Source organism: Phalacrocorax aristotelis, chromosome 28 (assembly GCF_949628215.1).
Source record: "Phalacrocorax aristotelis chromosome 28, bGulAri2.1, whole genome shotgun sequence".
NCBI classification, from domain to species: Eukaryota; Metazoa; Chordata; class Aves; order Suliformes; family Phalacrocoracidae; genus Phalacrocorax; species Phalacrocorax aristotelis.
The window spans coordinates 1,279,313-1,298,514 of record NC_134303.1 but is presented as its reverse complement, the minus strand read 5'-3'; the positions used below and the strand labels follow the sequence as shown (position 1 = coordinate 1,298,514).

Below are 19,202 nucleotides of genomic sequence, written 5' to 3'. Positions count from 1 at the left end.
TCATCCCCTATGGAGCCCCCACAACCCTGTCATCCCCTACAGAGCCCCCCACAGCCCCTATGGTGTCCCCATGACCCCATCAGCCCCTATGGAGCCCCCACAATCCTCATGACCCCTATGGAGCCCCCACATCCCCTATGGTGTCCCCATGACCCCATCATCCCCTACAGAGCCCCCACAGCACCTATGGTGTCCCCATGACCCCATCATCCCCTACAGAGCCCCCACAGCCCCTATGGTGTCCCCATGACCCCATCATCCCCTACAGAGCCCCCACAGCACCTATGGTGTCCCCATGACCCCATCATCACCTATGGAGGCCCCACATCCCCTATGGTGTCCCCATGACCCCATCAGCCCCTACGGAGCCCCCACAGCACCTATGGTGTCCCCACGACCTGTCATCCCCTACAGAGCCCCCACAGCCCCTATGGTATCCCCATGACCCCATCATCCCCTATGGAGCCCCCACAGCCCCTATGGACTCCCCATGACCCCATCAGCCCCTATGGAGGCCCCACAGCCCCTATGGTGTCCCCATGACCCCATCATCCCCTACAGAGCCCCCACAGCTCCTATGGTGTCCCCATGACCCCATCAGCCCCTACAGAGCCCCCACATCCCCTATGGTGTCCCCATGACCCCATCATCCCCTACAGAGCCCCCACAGCACCTATGGTGTCCCCATGACCCCATCAGCCCCTACGGAGCCCCCACATCCCCTATGGTGTCCCCATGACCCCATCAGCCCCTATGGAGGCCCCACATCCCCTATGGTGTCCCCATGACCCCATCAGCCCCTATGGAGCCCCCACAGCCCCTGTGGACTCCCCACGACCTGTTGTCCCCTATGATGTCTCCACCCCCCCCCGACACCCCCCCCCGCACCTCCAGAGCCAGGTTGTCAGAAAGGAATTATATTTTTAACACACACACACACACCCCCCAAAAAAAAAGAAAGTGGGGGCGACAAGGGGTAGCAGGGTGGGGGGGGCACCCATGGGTGGGGGCACTCGCTTCAGGATGGACACCCAAACATGGTCATGGTCTCGGCGAACTCCAGGAAGTCTTCGCAGAGGCGTTGGTGGTCGGCCTCCTGGCACGCCTCCTCCGCGGGCCATGCCTCCAGCCACGTGTCCTTGCCGATGAGGTAGGAGAAGCTGGAGACAGCGAGGGGACAGAGGGGACACGGGTCAGAAGAGGGGTGGGACCCCCGGGCGGGGGGGTGGGGGTGGGCTGTGTGGAGGGACGCAGGGATGGCCAACGGGGCGCACAACCCTATACGAGACACTGAAGAATCTGAGGTCAGGGGGAGATGCGCCTGTGTACTTGGGTGGCAGCATCTACAGCTTCCGTCTACCTACGCCCCCCCAATGTTCCGCGTCTCGTGGCCCCCTATTCCCACGCCCACGTCGCCCCATCCGCGTCCCCACGCTTGTCACCCGTGTCCCCACCTGCCGCTGGTGGCCCACAGGTCACTGGCCAACCCCCAGAGCAGGTAGTCACGGCCTGGCTGGAGCTTCAGGGCGTCCCGGCACTGCCGGTGGCTCACGAAAGTCCGGTTGCTTCCTGCTGGGGCCTCGTCGGTGCCTGTCCCAGGAGAGGAGACGCGTCACCTCCGTGTCACCCCAGCGCCAGGGGGACACCCGCTTTGGCATGTCCTGCCACGGGGACGCTCAGTCCCCACGGAAACGCTGGTGGCACCACCCCGCTGGTGGCACCAGCCATGGGTGACACCAGTTCCCGCCAGCTTTCCCCAGCACCCTCGGGGGTCTCCACCCTGGCTGGGTGACCCTGGCCCTCATGGGTGTCCCCAGCACCGTTGGGTGACCCCAACCCACCTGGGTGTCCCTGTCCCTGGCTGTCCCTGCCCCTGGCTGTCCCCAGCACCACTGGGTGACCCCAACCCACCTGGGTGTCCCTATCCCTGGCTGTCCCCAGGCCTAGGTGACCCCCACTGTGTCCCTCAGGGTGGCCTTGTCCCCCACCCCTGGGGTGCTCGTACCGATCTTGATGACGGAGAGGATGTTCATGATGTAGTTGTCATGGGACGGCGACTGCTCTATTGCCATCAGCTTCACCTTGTACACTAGGGAGGGGGGCGTCACCGTGTCACCCCCACCCCTACCGGCACGTGGGGGGCCCTCTGTCCCCCTCTTTCCTCCCCATGTCTGTCTCCAGCCCCACCTGTCCTTCTTGTCCCTCTGTGTTCCCATGTCTCTCCGTGCCCCTCTTGTTCTTCTACGCCCTGATCCATAGCCTTTATGGCCCCTCTATGTGCCCCAACCCCCCCATGACCCCCATGTCCCCCATAATCCCCCATGACCCCATGTCCCCCATGACCCCCATAATCCTTCCATGACCCCATGTCCCCCATGACCCCCATGTCCCCCATAATCCTTCCATGACCCCATGTCCCCCATGACCCCCATGTCCCCCATAATCCTTCCATGACCCCATGTCCCCCATGTCCCCCATGTCCCCCATGACCCCCCATGTCCCCCATGTCCCCCATAATCCTTCCATGACCCCCATGACCCCCATGACCCTTATATCCCCCATAATCCTTCCATCACCCCATGTCCCCCATGACCCCCATGACCCCCATGTCCCACCGTAGTCAACTCCCGGCTCGCAGGCGCGATCAATGCGTTGGTTGACGGTGATGGGAATGTCCTCCTTGTGCTGCACGAAGCAGTTTTCTGTGGGGACACGGGGACAGGGCCGTGACAAGGCCTATCATGGCAAGGACATGTCCCATCATGGCAAGGACATGACTCCGTCACCGTCATGACAACCCGTCTTGTCAATGACAAGTCCCATGACGGCCATGACGTGTCCCATCATGGCCATGATGTGTCCCATCATGGTAGGGGTGTTGACCCAGTCTGTCCCCACGTCCCCGAGTCCCCACGTCACCTTCGGCGCAGCGGCACACGTCCCCGTAGCAGATCTTGCTCAGTTGCCCACCGTCCTTGTCTGGGTGGTAGAAATGGGTGCAGCGATCATCTGCGGAGACATGAGGGGACATGAGGTGGGAGAGGGGGACACAAGGGGAAAGGACCAGTGGGAGACATGGGGACAGAGCGGTGACGTGTGGAGGGAGAGGCAGGGGGATGCAAGGGGACATGGGGACATGGGGAGGACATGGGGACATGGGGGGGACATGGGGACACAGGCACGGGGAGAAGATCAGCAGGGAGATGGTGGGACAAAGGGACAGGAGGACACAGAGGGGACGGACACAGAGGGGACTTTGTGGAAGCAGGCGGCCTAGAGGAGAGTGTGGGGACAGAGGAGACCTGAGGGTGACACAAGGGGACATGGGGCGCACCGATCTTGTAGTAGCTGTAGACGGTGACAGCCGCGGGCTGGATCAAGCCCACCCGGAACTGCTGGTGGGCCTTGAAGGAGAAACACTCCTCGGCCTTGTGCGAGACCTGGGGGTGGGGACACGGGGACACGGGGAAGGCAGTCAGCCAGGCTGGGAGTCAGCGCCCCAACCCCCAGCCTGGCCCTGTCCCCAGCCATGTCCCCATGGTGTCCCTATCCATGACCTGGACCCATCCCTGTCCTTCTTCCCACCCACGAGACCCTTCTCCTGTCCCCACCCATGCCCCCAGCTTCATCCTCATCCCTGTCCCCATTTGTCCCTCCCCATGTTCCCGATTCCTTCCTTGTCCCTGTCCCTGCCCCTGTCCCATCTTGCCCTGTCCTATCACGTCCCCATCCCGCCCCACCGTGTCCCCATCCCCGTGTCCCTCGTGCCCCCTACGTTCCCCGTGTCCCCACCTTGTCGAGGTAGATGATGACGTTGCTGCGGTCCGACTGGGCTTGGTCGATCTCAAACTTGGAGACGTACCTGTCCACCCCGTCCGTGAGCTGGGGACAGGGACACGGTGACAGCGGGCATGCAGGACACGGGGGGACACGCGGGGACACGCAACCGCATCGGGATGCAGGGATGTATGGGCACAGTGACGCTGGCCACATGGGACACACGTGGCCATGGCAGGATCCAGGGGACTTGCAGAGGTGTGGGGGACACGGGGGGACATGGGGACACGGAGATGGGGACACAGGGACACATGGCCATGGAGGAAAAGGCAGGGGGGCAGGGAATATGGGGACACAGTGACACAGGGAATGTGGGGACACAAGGGCATGGGGGACGCACATGGGGGTCGGGGAGATGTGGGGATGAGGTGGGACACGATGGCACGAAGGCGCAAGGTCCTGTTTCTCCCCCGGGTCCCCCCATGTTGTCCCCATGTCCCCACACTTACCCTCTTCAGGTCCTGGAGGTCAGGCAAGAAGCCCGTGAGCATGGAGATGTCGAGGATGGACATGGTGGCGTCCACGTTGTCCAGGTACCTGCGGGGACAGGGCTGAGGCCACCTGCCTGTCCCCAACTGCCCTGTTGTCCCCAGCATCCCATCCCTGATGTCCCTGTCCCCAGTATCCCCATCCTCCTCCCTATCTCCAATGTCCCTGATGTCCCCGATGTCCCCAGCCTGTCCCACCTGGTGCAGACGGTGAGCTTGATGGAACGGATGACACCTTCCTGTTCCCTGCCTGGGGTGGGGGGACACACGGGGACAATGAGGGGACGTCGAAGGGGACGTGGGGTGCCATGGAGGGTACACACAGAAGACGTGGGGAGGGATACAGGGGGAGGATGACGTGGTGGGGGGACACCCACCTGTCTTCACGTCCTCCACCTGCACCCGCAGGTCGAAGCTGTCACACTTCTTGTTCTTCTCGGGGACCTTGGCATTGTAGATGGTCACCACCGTCATCGTCCCCTTGCCCGTGCCCTCAGCTTTCACCGTGAAGTCCTCGTTCAGCTTGGTCTGTGGGGAGAGGGGAAGTTGGGGAGGGACAGGGACATCCCTTGGGAGGGACACGGAAGGGATGGGGCCTTCTGGGCCATGGAGGCATGTGGGAACGCGGAGGGGGCGCAGAAGGGACAGGGACGTCCCAGGACATGGAGGGGACAACAGCATCGCAAGACACAAAGGGGACGGGGACATTGAAGGACCTGGAGGGGACAAGGAAACCAGAGGACATGGAGGGACATGAAGGGGACAGGGACATTCCAGGTCATGGCAAAGGGTGGGACAAGATCAGCCTGGGACGCGGAGGGACGTCCCAAGCCTTGGAAGGACACAGAGGGGACAGGACATGGAGGGACATGGGACAGGGACACCTGAGGCCATAACGAGGGGACAAGATTGTCCTGGGACGTGAAGAGGGGACAGGGACGTGGCGTGGACAACAGCAGGGCGAGCACTGCTGCGTCCCCGTGGTGCCGGTGGTGGCGGTGACAAGGGTGACGAGGGCGCCGGTACCTCGGCGGAGCGTGACACCAGGGCGTTGCTGTTCTCGATGCGGTAGGTGATGGCGCTGGCACGGCGCGGCAGCAGCACCGACACGTCGAGGTTGATCTTAAGCTGCCGCGGAGATGCTACCTGGTACTGGGCCAACGCTTGGAACACCAGCATGGTGGCCTGCAGGGATGCCTGTGTCACCAGGGCTTGGGGACAACGCCTGGAGCGCTCCCAAAGCCCCCTGGGTGGCCCCGAGCCCAGGGTGACCCCAAGTCCTTGGGCCACCTGAAGTCCCCTGGAACATACCCTCGGGGGTCTTAGGGAGCAAAGGTGTCTCCCAGGGACAGGATGTGGCCCTGAGGGTCCCCAGGGTCTGGAGGTGTCCCCCAGGGACTAGGGTGTCCCCCAGGGACAGGCCTCTTGGGTTTTCCAAAGCCCTTGAGATCCTGTGGGACCTGGGGTGTTCCCCAAGGCCATGCCATGTCCCTGGGGGTCCCAAGGGCCCCGAGGTGACCCCAAACCCTGAGGGGTCTTCCAAAACCTTTGGGGTCCCATGGGACCAGAGGTGTCCCCCAAGAGACATGCTGTGTCCCTGGAGTCCCCAGGGCCACAAGGTGACCCCTCAACTCCCAACAAAGCCCTCAACCTCTATCCTCCTGTCCCACTTCCCCACGGCAGCGGGTGCCAGGACAGCACCCATGGGCGCTGAGAGGGGGTCCATAGCCCACCTGAGTGGATCCATAGCCACCACCAAAGTAGTTCTGCTGGGCAAGCCAGCGGGCCACCGGCCCCGTCAGCTCCGACTTCTCCATTTGCAGCAAGGCCAGCAACGCGTACGACGTCCCCTCGATGTTGTAGGTATGGGCGTTGCGCTCCTCCCAACTTCTGTTCTCTGGGGTGACGTGTGACATGGCACAGCCGGTCCCTCAGCACCTTCTAGGGATGATTTCTCCCCCCACCAGGTAACCCAGAATTACCTCTTCCCCTGCTCCCCCCCGCCCCCCGCCCCAGTTTTGTCCCCCCTGGTGAAACGTCACCTTTGGAAAACTTCATGAGAACTTTCTCGCTCTTGAGTTTCCCTGCGAGGGCCAAGGCATAGGAGGTCAAGGCCACCGTGTAGGGTCGGGCCAGCGACTGGTACCTCCGGGCAAGGTATTCGGCGGCTTTGGCGATGCTATTATCCAAGTTCTGTGCAGAAAAGGTGGTAAGTTTGGCTTCTCAGGTAGCTGCTTTAAGGGTTGGGTGCCTCGTCTTGAAGCGCTGTCCTTCTGTGTGAGGTGCCAGTTGTCCCCCCGCTCCCCATGTGGGGTTGAGGACCACTCACATTGACATGGTCCTTGCAGACCTTCTGGGCCTCTTGCAGCGTGATGAGGACAAAGGCTGTCAGTGACACCTCGGGCTCAGCACCGTGGTAGCCTCCCTGCGTGACAAAATGGGGTGTGGGGGGGAAACCACCTCAGGGTCGTGTTTTTTCACAACAAGCTTTGTCCACACAACTCTTGTCCCTGTCACCCAACAGAGTCCTTTCCCCACAGCTCATTCCAAAAGCCCATCCTCGAGCCAACAGGGCTTTGGCCACCAGCAAGGGCAGGATTTGGATCACCCCGTACCACCATCTCCTTATGGATGACAGGAGCATCTTCTTGGAAAATCCCATCTGGCTTCTGCTTCTCCAGGATAAGCCATTTCACAGCACCACAAACCACCTCGGGCTCAATGTCTACCAGCTTGATGGCCATGGCAAAGACTTTGGCCACGTAGGCTGTCAACCTGGGGACAAGAGGACCTTAGCATCATGTCCAACCCTATCACCCAGACCTGTGTGGTGGTGGCAACACGGCCCTCACCAGGTGCTTGATGCTCGGTCCTTGAAGGCGGCATAGGAGCTGTCACTTTTCCGGAAAGCAAGTTGTTGGACGTAACCTGGTGAGCAGACGATGGTTGGCCAACAGAAGGAACGCCCCGGTGTGGCTTCGGGCCACCAATGCTCTCCAACCATTGGCCAACGCAAGGAGCACCCAGCCAAGCCGAGGGAGATTTGGGCCACCGACCCTCTCCGGAGCACATTCCAGTGCAAACCAGTAGCTCTGGAAAAACCCAGACTGGTAACACCCAACCTATGTCTTCTCGAAAGGTGTAGGTGTCTTCAGCATCTTGGATGATGGCGATATTTTGCACCCCAAGAGAGGAAAGCGGGGGACCCTCCCACCCTTTGAGGGATGCTCCTACCCTTTCTAATCAAGTTGATGGCCTCAGCACGGCGGTCAACACCAAAGTTTTCCCACTGCAACGTGCTGTCCAGGTAGTGGGTGGCAATGACAGTGGGTGTCATCCCGACCATGTTCTGCTCCCCGCAGCCCGATGGCGTCACGATGAGGTGCTTTAGCTTGTTCCCATCGATGGCTTTCTCCACCATGATGGACACAGGGTTGCCTGGACCAGAAGAAGGGGAAGTGTCAAGCCAGGAGCGTCCCACCCTCTCCCAGCTCGTCCCCACGTGTGTCCCTTCCTCTCCTCTCACCTTGGATGCTGACTTTGGTCTCCGACTCAGTGTTGGGGACAATGTCAGAGAGGTTTGTTGCCCTCACCCTCTCTTCCTGTACACCATCTGCAGGGTAGGGAGGCAGGATGGAGATTGGTGACCCCAAATCCTCACGTCCATCCCACCCTGAGGTGACCCAGCACTGCCGCACATCTGCAGCAGGATGTCCCTTGTCCCTCAAGGTGTTCCATGGCCATACCAGGATGTCCCTTCTCCCTTGATATGCACCAGCTCCATAGGAGGATATCCCCTGTCCCCCAGGACGCTCCACCTCCATGTAGGATGACCCTTGTCCCTGGGGATGGCCCAGACCCACAGCAGGACATCCCTCATTCCCTGACATGACCCAGCTCCGTAGTAGAATGTCCCCTGCCCCCAAGAAGCCCCAGTCCTACCCTTGGTGGTACACCCTTCATCCCTCAAGATGTCCCAGACCCACAGTAGGACTTCCCTTGTCCCCCAGTGGGACATCCCTGTGGGGCTGAGACATCCCCAAGACCAGCTGGGGCCACTCACTGATTCCCTTCGTCGTTGGGTCCAGCTCAACTATCTTCACAGTCTTCTCCAACCTCATCCCTTCAGGCTGCAGAGGTGAGAGTCCAATGCTAAACGTTGGGCTGGTTTTGGGTCCCCCCTTCCCAACCTCTCTGGGTCATCCAGGAAAGGTTTCCCAGTGTAAACCAGCACCGCCCCAGGTCATGGGACAAACTGGGAGAGGCCCAGGAGACCACACCTGAGCATCTAGGGAGGTAGATCCTTCATCCCTGGGTACCAACCCCAGGATGAAAGCGGAGTCAGGGATGTCACAGAGATACCTTGCTGGGGACATCTCAGGGATGGAGGTGGCACCATGTGGTGACGATGCCGTGAACAACAATGGCCACTCACCACAACTTTCAGCTTCTTCTTGATACCATCAGCCACAAAGCTGCCCCAGACGGCTGCCTTCACCTCGATGTCATGCAGCCCCAGCTGCAAGGGCACGATGACGAAGGGCACGGCCCACGATGACTGGGGTTTCACCTTGAGGATCTGCTGGTAACGCATCTTGGAGGTGGAGGCACTGCACAGGGCTGGGTTGTACATCAGCTCCACGCGCACCTGCAGGGCACGGAGATGTTGGCTGTGGTGTTCAAAGGCCACGGACCCCCCCAGAAGCCCAGCCGTGGGACCCCTGCAAACCTTGATTTCATGCGTCCAGTAGTTGTAGAGGATGGCACGGATCTCCACCTGCTCGTTCCTCACCACAGAGTAGGGCAGGCGCAGGTCGATGAAGAACTCCTTCATCACCGTAATCTCATAGGGGTCAGCCACGCACAGCCCTGCGGGGTGGCCCCCAGGGGCGTGGGGTTCAGGCTTATGGTCTTGATGGGCCCCTCATGTCCCAGGGAGTCCTCCCAAGGCTTAGGGGATCCCTCAAGTCCCATGGAGTCCTTCCAAGGCTTAGGGGATCCCTCAAAGCTCATGGAGTCCTCACAAGGTTTAGGTGATCCCTCAAACCTCATGGAGTCCTCCCAAGGCTTAGAGGATCCCTCAAAGTTCATGGAGTCCTCCCAAGGTTTAGGTGATCCCTCAAGTCCCATGGAGTCCTCCCAAGGCTTAGGGGATCCCTCAAGCCCCAAGGAGTCCTCCAAAGGTTTAGGTGATCCCTCAAGTCCCATGGAGTCCTCCCAAGGCTTAGGGGATCCCTCAAGTCCCAAGGACTGCCACCAAGCTTTGGGGGGCCTCCCCAGATTTTGGGGCACCTCTCCAGTGATATGCACTCCTCTAAGATCTCGGAGATCCCTCAAACCCCAAGGAATCCCACCAGGCTTTGGGGGACCCTTCAAGTCCCAGGGACCACCCCCAAGGTTTGAGGAATTCCGTTGATCCCCAGGGACACCATCCTGCCCCATCACATACCCTTGGTCTGTGAGATGCTGACAGCCAGGACCTCCCACGTGGTGATGGAGTCCTTCAGGTACACAGGCAGAGTCTTTGTGGAGATTCTGGAGAGTATGGGAATGACCAAGGTGGTCATAACCAGCCCCAAGCCAGGCTTGGGAGGTGTAACCAGCCACCAAGCTGGAGCAGGGGGGGTCATAGCTGGTCCCCAAGCTAGACCAGGGGGTTGTAGATGGCCCCTGAGCTGGACCAAGGTGTCATAGCTGGTCCTGAGGCAGCACCAAGGGGTCAAAGGTGGCTCTTGTCTGGACTGGGAGGGGATCATAGTTGGTCTCCAGACGGGGTGAGGCAGTGTCCAGAGCTGGGCAGGGAGGAGGTAATGATCCCCAGGTTGAGCCATGGGGTGGAGGGACAGTGGGACAAGTCTCACCCCAGCTCATTGGGCTGCTCTGTCAGTGTCTCCACCCGCCACAGCCAGCTCTCCGGGAAGAGGCTGCGTGAGGTGATGTCCTCGTCAGCCAGGAAGCCATCGTCCGCCGCGCCTGGGGGTGGCAGTGTCCCTCTTGACCATGGCTTCAGGGCCCCAACCCCTTGATGGAGCCAGTATCATCCCAGCATCCTCCAACCACGACCCTTGTTTTGAGCAAGGATCGTCCAGGCATCACCCAACTTTCACCCAAGCATTGCCCAAAATTCATCCAACTATTGCCCAAGGATAGCACCAGCCATGCCCAAGGTCCACCTGATCTTTACCCAAGCTTCATCTAAGCTTCACTTAAACTTCACCCAAGCTTCGCCCAACCTCCCAACCCCGCCATCCCCCCACCATTGCCCAGCACTAACTTCGACCCAGGATGAGGAAGTCGTGCTCCTTCTGGTCGCGGATGACCTTGATGTGGTTGCAGCAGTCAAGGAAGGCCCGGATGCAGGCTTCTCCGTCCTGGATGTAGTTGGTCCGATGCTCACAGCTGTGGCCCATCGGGTTTTCCTTCATGCCGTCCTCGCAACACTTGCGCAGCGCCTTGTCCGTGTACTCAGCCGCTGCCAGCACCGAGGCACCCAGTTGGCACCAAGTCCCAAAGCCCCTGGCCTGAGGCCCATCAGGGCCATGGGATGCTTTGGTGTCCCTCAGGGACACGGGGACATGGGATGCTCTGGTGTCCCTCAGGGACATGGGGACATGGGATGCTCAGGTGTCCCTCAGGGACATGGGACACTGGTGTTGACTGGGACATGGGATGCTCTAGTGTCCCTCAGGGACATGGGACACTGGTGTTGACTGGGACATGGGATGCTCTGGTGTCCCTCAGGGACATGGGATGATCTGGTGTCCCTCAGGGACATGGGATGCTTTGGTGTCCCTCAGGGACATGGGGCACTGGTGTTGACTCAGGGACATGGGGACATGGGATGCTCTAGTGTCCCTCAGGGACATGGGACACTGGTGTTGACTGGGCCATGGGGACATGGGATGCTCAGGTGTCCCTCAGGGACATGGGACACTGGTGTTGACTGGGCCATGGGATGCTCTGGTGTCCCTCAGGGACATGGGATGCTCTGGTGTCCCTCAGGGACATGGGACACTGGTGTTGACTGGGACATGGGATGCTCTGGTGTCCCTCAGGGACATGGGACACTGGTGTTGACTGGGACATGGGATGCTCTGGTGTCTCTCAGGGACATGGGATGCTCTGGTGTCCCTCAGGGACATGGGACACTGGTGTTGACTGGGACATGGGGACATGGGATGCTCTGGTGTCCCTCAGGGACATGGGACACTGGTGTTGACTGGGACATGGGATGCTCTGGTGTCCCTCAGGGACATGGGACACTGGTGTTGACTGGGACATGGGATGCTCTGGTGTCCCTCAGGGACATGGGACACTGGTGTTGACTGGGACATGGGATGCTCTGGTGTCCCTCAGGGACATGGGATGCTCTGGTGTCCCTCAGGGACATGGGACACTGGTGTTGACTGGGACATGGGGACATGGGATGCTCTGGTGTCCCTCGGGGATCTGGGATGCTATGGTATCTTCAGGGACATGGGACAATTCGGTGTCCCCCAGGGCACAGGACATTCCAGTGCTCTTGAGGACATGGGACACTCCCAGTGCCACCTACCCTTGGAGCCTTTGTAGTTGATGAGCTGCAGGGAGCGGCGCTTACGTTTCGCAGGCTGGGGACACTGGACCTCTGGGGAGGGAGAGGACACAGGTTGGGACCCCACAATGTCACAGCCCCAAACCCAGCTGTCACTTCCCCTCGACATCAGCTGTCACATCCCAAAGCTCAGGGGACACATCTCCCATCCCTGAAGAGTCACCCTCCCCCATCCTTGAGGTGCCACCTCCCCAAGGTGTCACCTACTCCATCCCCAAGGTGCCACCCCAGGTTGTTCCAGTCCCCAGCGTGTCCCCTACCTGTTCGCTGCGGCGTGGAGATCTTCACGTTGGTGGCCAGGCTGAGGCCAGCATCAGCAAAGACACCCACGTTGTCCCTCCCACTGCCCGGCGTGCAGCCGATGTCGCTCTTCTCCACCGTGTCCCAAACCTGCGGCCAACGGGGCACAGCCATGACAGCCACTGCCATGGCCAGGGGACAGTGGGGACGGGGACCCGGACACCCACCTTGGGCTGCGTGATCTTGTTCTTCTTGCTGAGGACGAAGACGCCCTTATCCACGGCCACCAACCCCACGTGGGCGTTGTGGTCACCCTCAATGCGTAGCCGCATGGGCGTCCCCGGTTCGTGCACCCTGTTGTCAGCCTCTGTCGCTCCCTTCACCACCAGCTGCCAGGGGACACGGGTGGTGGTGGGGGTCATGTCCACGGGATGCTCAAAAAAAACCCCAGGAGCTGCCCCATGGGGGTACCCCATCCTCACAGGGTGTTAAAGTCCTCTAGGGGGTAGCTGATGGTTGTGTCCCCTACCATGGAAGGTCTGGACCATCAATGGGCCACCCAAGGCCCACCATGAGATGCCCAAGCCCCCCATGGACTATCCAAACCACGTAAGTGACACCTAATCCCCATCATGGGCCACCCAAGGCCCTCAAGGACCACCCAAGCCATTCTAAGTGCTCCCAAGCCCTTCAAGGGCCACCTCAAGGGTCACTCGAGCACCTCCAAGGCCTCCCTGACCCCAGGGGCAGTGGGGACACACTCACAGTGCCCATGCAAGTGTCCTTGACGTCAATCCAGACGGAGTCAGCCACAATCTCGCTGGGCTTCACGTAGTAGTAGGCCACAATGCGGAAGGAGGGGATGAGCTCAGCTGTCACCGGCAGCGACATGGTGACCAGGCTCTGGCCAGCCTCGTGCCGCTGTTGGCCCACGCGGATGATGCGTCCCTTGCTCACGATCTGCAACGGGCCAAAGAAAGGCAGGGTTGGAGGGTACCTGGACATTTAGGTCCCCAAGATGGGGGGCAGCTGGTTGGCAGAGGCCAAGCGCCCTCACCAGGTAGGTGAAGTGTGGGACGGAGTCACGGACGGCATTGTTGTTGCTCTTGAGGTGGAAGTTCACGGCAAGGTTGTCGCCAGGCTGCACCTCGGTGGCCACCACGGCCAGGTGTAGGAGGTTGCCAGAACCACCCTGGCTGCGGTAAGCTTCAGCAGTCATATTTCGCCAGGCCTGGCGGTCAGCAGGCAGCCCCGCCTGCTCCGTCCGCACCTGCAACGCGGTGGCTCTTGGTCAACCAGGAGAAGCGTGGACCTGGTCAACAGGGAGGTCTTGGCCACCGTAGAGGTCTTGGCTGTCCTGGTCTCCCTGACACCTGCTGTCCTGGTCCTTGGTCAATGGTGATCACCTCCTTGGTCAACATGATCACCTCTGCCACCCTGGATGTCTTGGCCACTCTAGTCAACTCAACCACCTTTGTACCCCTGACAATGGCTCTCCTGGCCCCTGGCCATCCCATGGCTCTTGGTCACTGGTGAACTGGCTGCAGGCCACCACGGACAACTTGGCCACTATGGGCATCTCCACCAGCGTCTCTGGCACTGGCTGTCCTGGTCTTCGATCACCTTAAATGTCTTGGTCAACCCAGTTGCATTGGCCATCGTGGTCGCCCTGACACCAACCATCCTGCTTCTTGGTCAACGGTGACCAGGATGGCCCTGGTCCTTGGTCACTCTGGACACCTTGATCGCCACAGTCGCCGCAGCCATGCTGGTCCCCCTGACCTTGGCCATCCTGGTCCTTGGTCAATGGTGACTGGGGTGATGCTGACCCTTGGCCACCATCGATGTCTAGGCCATCCTGATCCCCCAGTCCTTCTGTCTTGGCCCTTGGTCAATGGTGACCATGATCCCTGGTCACCCTGGATATCTCAGCCACCTTGGTTGTCTCAGCCACCCCAGGTCACATCCCTGTCCCCAGCCGCCTTGGCCACCCCAGTTCCAAAGCCACCCCAGTTCCTGTCCCCACTCACAGTGATGGGGACAGTGTCCTTGTTGGCCGGCATGTTGAGGACCAGCTTGGCTGTGCCGTCACGCTGGGTGGCGACGAGACCCTGGAAGCCATCAGCTTTGACGGTGACACGTGGAGCTGGGGAGTCATCTGGGTTAGTGACGTAGACCTGCAGGGGATGCGGTGTGACATGAGGGACGTGTCAGCTGGTGCCGTCCAGGTGACACAGGGACAGCCCACGATCCCCAGGTTCTCTCAAGGTGACACAGTGATATGACACAGGGACAGACCCTGGTCCTCAAGTCTCCTCCACCCACAAACCCCCAGGCTTGGTCCGTCCCCATCCCAGTGCCGGGGACCCTGGTAACGTGCCAATGCCACCACCGTCCCCGTCACGGTCCCCAGATGCCATTACCATCAGATCAAAGGGCATCCCGGGCTTGAAGTACTTGGGGGTGTGGGTGAAGTGGATGGTGTACGGGGACGTCACGATGTGGATGCCGGTGCGCTGCGCCTCCACCATGTCACTGCCTGTGGTGGCCACAGGAATGGCCATGTCACCCAGCGCCAGGACAGGGCTCCCAGTCCCCCCAGGGACAGCCCTGTCTGACCTTGGGTGGCCCCAGATGTCCCCATCATTCATGTCCCCATCATTCACGTCCCCAACCTCACCTGTCCTCATCCTTGCCGTCCCCAACTCATCTCTCCATCCCTGCAGTCCCCAACCCCATGTGTCCCAGCCCCATGTGTCACTGCTGTCCCCCTCCCCCCGTGTCCCCACGCATCCCCAAGGGTCCCCCCACCTACCCAACTTGTTGAAGACTGTGACAGAGTCATAGAGCCCGTGGCCTCCCGTGTCCCTGCTGTCCCTGTCCCCCCCCGAGTCCCCTGTGTCCCCACGATCCCCCTGCACACCTGAGGCGGTGAGAACGGTGACGGAGACGTAGAGTGAGTGTCCCACCAGCTCCTGGGGGTTGGCAAAGCGCTGCCGCAGCATGGCCATGGACAGCGCCGCTTCCCCGTCCCCGTCGACCACCTGCGGCAGGGAGTTAGCGGAAGGGAGGACAGCCGTGGGATGGGGGCAGGGGGTGGCAGAGCTCAGTGCGAGGCAGGGGTGGGGACAGGGATGAAGATGGGAGTGACAGGGCTCAGCAAGGGACAGAGCTCCAGAGGACTGGGATAGGGACAAGGGATGGGACAGGCACAAGGACGGGGTCACCTGGATGCGCTGCAGGGATTGGGGGATGCTCTTCTTCTCGTCATCTACCATAACACCAAAGAGGACAAAGGCTGTCCCCTGCAGACGCTTCCCATACAGGTACCTGGGTTCAAGCCACCACTGTCACCGTCAGCCCATCCCCACGTCCCCGTCACATCCACATCGCTGTCACCCCGTGTCCCTGCATCCCCTCGTCATCCCATCGGCCCCGGACCCCATCACCAGGTCCCTGTCGCTCCACATCCCTGTGTCCCCCCGTCGCCATCCCCATCCCCCTGCATCCACGCCACCCCCTCGCCCCAGAGGCCCTCGCGCAGGAGCATCACCCCACACCACGTGGGTTTCGCCCCCCCCAGAACGAGCAGTTTTGGAGTCCCCATCCCACCTGGCCGTGATGGACACCCGGAAATTCTCCTGCCGATCGATGTAGAGGAACTTCTCCTCTGGCTCCAGGACCACCTCAAAGCTTGGCAGCACTGTGGGGGACACACACCCAATGGATCAGGGCATCCAGGACAGACCCAAGGCAACCGGCTGTCTGGGGACCCCCACCCCCACCTTACCATACTCCTTGACTTCGAATTGGGTGCTGAAGACACGTTCCGGTGAGTCTTCGAATTTGGCCGTTATCGTCCATGTCCCCAGGCTGGAAAAGGTGGGGGACAGGGTGAGGGGACAATCTCGGGCCCAGAGATGTCCCCAGGCCACCCTGGGGGGGTGGCACCCACCTGACGACCTCAGGCAAGTTGTGGTTGAGGGAGAAGATGCCGGTCTTCATTGGCGAGGACACGGGCACTTGCTTGACGATGACATTATCAGGCGTCTGAAGGGACATTGAGTGGTTGGGGACGGTGGCATGGGTGGTTGTGTCCCCGTGTCCCCAAGTCCCTGTGTCCCCAGCGGCCACCCACCTTGACCTCCACGATCACCGTCTTGGACATTGGCTCCATGAGATGGCTCAGAGCAAAGAGGCGGCAGAGCACTGGGAGAGGACACGGGGGACAAGGTGAGCAGGGATGGTGTGGGGACATCCGAAAACTGGGTGCTGGACCCCAAAATGGGTGCCGGGTCCCAATGGAGGTGCCAAGGGGATGTTCCCAAATGGACCCTGGCACCCCAAGGTGACACCGGCACCCCAAGATGTTGCAGAAGGGACCCAACAACCCAAGATGCCACCAAGACCCCAAGGTGCCATGGAGGGGACCCAACACCCCGAGGTGCCCCCAGCACCCCAACATGCCCTGGGGAGACCCAGCACCCCAAGGACACACCAATAGAGCTAGGGGTGTAGATGGGCTTGTCAGTCTGCAGGAAGATGTGGCCACTCTGGAGTGACACCAGCAGCACCTTCTCCACGGTCACCTCGGCCACCCGCGCCGTCACCGAGACAAACAGCTTCCCCAGTGTCTGTGGCAGAGCCTTGGCCGCCACCTGCGGTGACAGAGGACAGCTGGTGGCATCTGCACCACAGGGACAGGGCAGGGGACACCAGGTGGCACCCATGTCCAGGGAATGGGGCTAGAGTCCCCACGGACCCCAGGGTGACCATCATCAAAGATCCAGGGGTGACCATGGCCATGGACCCCGGGGTGACCGTCCCCAAATGTCCAGGGGTGACCATGGCCACGGACCCCGGGTGACCATCCCCAAATGTCCAGGGGTGACCATGGCCACGGACCCCGGGGTGACTGTCCCCACGGACCCCAGGGTGACCGACCTCTAATCACAGGGTCACCACCTCCAAGGACGCCGGAGTCACTGTCCCCAAGGACCTGGGGTGACTTTCCCCAAGGACCTCAGAGCGACCATCCCCAGAGACTCCATGGTGACCATCCTCCCCCAGCTCCTACCAGCCCCGTAGAGATTCTTCACCATCTCATATAGGGTTGAGCTCCACAGGCCACCCTCCCTGGGGTGGGAGGGGGCAGTGACCAGCAGGGAGGTGACACAGGGGTGGTGACATACCTTGATGGTGACGGTGGCCAACATGCCCTTGGCGGGGCTCAGCTGCACACGGACCTGGTAGAGGACTTGGCGCTTGAGGGGAAAGTCCTGCACCAGGATGGTGGCCTCGGCGGCAGAGGACAACCCCGGTGCCTCCAGCACCACCTGCTCCTCCGTCTCCAGCCGCAGCACCGCTGGTGTCACCATCGTCACCCTGGGGACACCGGCCGTCATGGGGGGCTGTCACAGGGTCCCCCCAAGCACCCTGGGGACCTCACAGCACCCAGAACGCCCCCAATCTGTCCCCCACAGCACCCTGGGGACCTTATGGCACCCCAGGGACCCCCCAATCTGCCCCATGGGCCTGAAGTAACCCCAAATCCCCCACTGCACCCCAATATCCCCCCCACTGCACCCCAATATCCCCCCTTTGCCCTCCAGCACCCAATCCCAGGGGTCCAGGAAAGGGGGCTCCCATATGGAGTGGGGGGTCCACACAGGGGGTCCTGATTTAGGGGGTCCCAGATACCGGCTTCTCCTAAAAGGTGGGGGGGAGTCCTGGCCATGAGGGGGGGTGGGTGACAATCTAGGGTGGGGAGTCCTGGCCATGGGGGGGGGGTGTCTACCATGGGGGTTCCACCTAGGTCAGGTGGTCTTGGTTGGGGAGGGGGTCCCAGCCATTGGGGTCCCAGCCGGGGTGGGGGGTCCTATGGGTGGGGATCCCATGGGTGGGGGGTGTCCCGGAAGAGGGGGTCCAATGGATTGGTGGGGGGAGGGGGGGTGTCCCATGGGCAATCCCAAGGTGGATCCCAAGGTGTGGGGGTCCCAGAAAAGGGGTTCCCATGGGAGCATGAGGGATCCGGGGGTGGGGGGTCCCATGGGTGGGGGCGGCAGTCCCCGTGACTCACATTTGGGCATAGTTGGGAGCCATGTGCAGCAGGAAGAGGCCGAGGAAGAGGGGCAGCACCGGAGCCCCCATGGCTGTAGCGGGGGAACGGGGACGGGGGAATCTGGGGGGGTCCCTTTATGGTGGCGCCACTGGTTAATGGGTAACCAGTGCCCGGACGCCTGGGTCCACCCAGAGACAAGGGGGGGGGAGGGGAGGGGGCCGGACACCTGCGCCCACTTGGGTGGGGGGGCTGGAGAGGATCTCCCCTGGGTCCACCCGTGCCAAGGGAGTCTGGGACCCATTGTGGGTAGGCGTGTGGGGGGGGTGGTGGTCTCCGATCCTTGGGCCCACCTGAGTGGGGGCTGGGAACCACAGGATGCCTGGGTCCGCCCCCATGGGGGTGGGGGAGGGGCTGCCCGGACGCCTGGGTCCTTCCTCATTTCGGGGAAGGCGGCTGGCAGGTGGCCACGAGGAGTTGCAACACCCCATTGGAAGGGGGGGTGGGGGCGGGAGGGACACCGGAGGGGGGCACGCGATGGGGAATGGGGGACACCCACGACCCTCCTGGGTCATGGGGTGAGGGTGGGTAGGAGCCAGACGCCTGGGTGCCCTCCTGGACCCCTGACACCTGTGTTCCCTCCTGGACCCCTGGTAGGACCTGGACAACTGGGTGCCTTCCTGGACCCCCAGCAGGACCTGGACACCTGGGTGCCCCCCAGACCTCTGACACCTGGATCCCCTCCTGGACTCTTGGTAGGACCCAGACACCTGGGTCCCCTCTTGGACCACCCCCCGTAGGACCTGGACACCTGGGTGCCCCCTGGACACAGACACCTGGGTCCCCCCCAACACCTGGACACCGGGGTCCCCTCTTGGACCCCTCTGTAGGACCTGGATGCCTGGGTGTCCCCTGGACCAAGGCACCTGGGTCCCCCCGACACCTGGGTCCCCTCTTGGACTGGGACTCCTGGGTCCCCTCCTGG

General features: G+C 61.5%; 1 protein-coding gene across 2 annotated transcripts; it reads right to left on the bottom strand.

The window, feature by feature from the left end:
- Positions 1 to 901: 901 nt before the first annotated feature.
- On the bottom strand, positions 902 to 18,348 carry C3 (complement C3). Of its 2 annotated transcripts, none has more exons than XM_075076190.1 (40): positions 18,239 to 18,348; positions 17,352 to 17,544; positions 16,658 to 16,817; positions 16,298 to 16,368; positions 16,115 to 16,209; positions 15,950 to 16,032; positions 15,772 to 15,862; positions 15,387 to 15,489; positions 15,083 to 15,203; positions 14,583 to 14,698; positions 14,190 to 14,336; positions 13,217 to 13,429; positions 12,925 to 13,119; positions 12,387 to 12,548; positions 12,180 to 12,309; positions 11,881 to 11,952; positions 10,600 to 10,797; positions 10,187 to 10,346; positions 9,775 to 9,860; positions 9,055 to 9,194; positions 8,761 to 8,973; positions 8,389 to 8,455; positions 7,852 to 7,938; positions 7,560 to 7,763; positions 7,178 to 7,253; positions 6,941 to 7,100; positions 6,655 to 6,750; positions 6,368 to 6,518; positions 6,059 to 6,222; positions 5,352 to 5,510; positions 4,703 to 4,853; positions 4,524 to 4,575; positions 4,287 to 4,374; positions 3,793 to 3,882; positions 3,335 to 3,440; positions 2,920 to 3,009; positions 2,616 to 2,702; positions 2,006 to 2,089; positions 1,455 to 1,590; positions 902 to 1,160 (listed from the first exon to the last, which is right to left on the bottom strand). In XM_075076190.1, exons 1-40 carry the CDS (start codon positions 18,307 to 18,309, stop codon positions 1,019 to 1,021), a joined length of 5,010 nt encoding a protein of 1,669 aa, XP_074932291.1. In that variant the 5' UTR covers positions 18,310 to 18,348; the 3' UTR covers positions 902 to 1,018. The 2 variants fall into 2 exon arrangements, with proteins under 2 accessions (XP_074932291.1, XP_074932292.1); XM_075076191.1 differs by having other exon boundaries at positions 10,187 to 10,298.
- Between the last annotated feature and the right edge of the window lie 854 nt (positions 18,349 to 19,202).

Excerpts from the sequence above, each read along its gene's own strand:
- C3 (XM_075076190.1), bottom strand. The coding sequence starts at position 18,309 with ATGGGGGCTCCGGTGCTGCCCCTCTTCCTCGGCCTCTTCCTGCTGCAC. Across the intron at positions 14,699-15,082 it reads CACCGTTCTCACCGCCTCAG|GCAGTGACATGGTGGAGGCG; the intron begins GTGTGCAGGGGG and ends TGGCCACCACAG. Across the intron at positions 13,430-14,189 it reads AGGACACTGTCCCCATCACT|GTGCGGACGGAGCAGGCGGG; the intron begins GTGAGTGGGGAC and ends ACCGCGTTGCAG.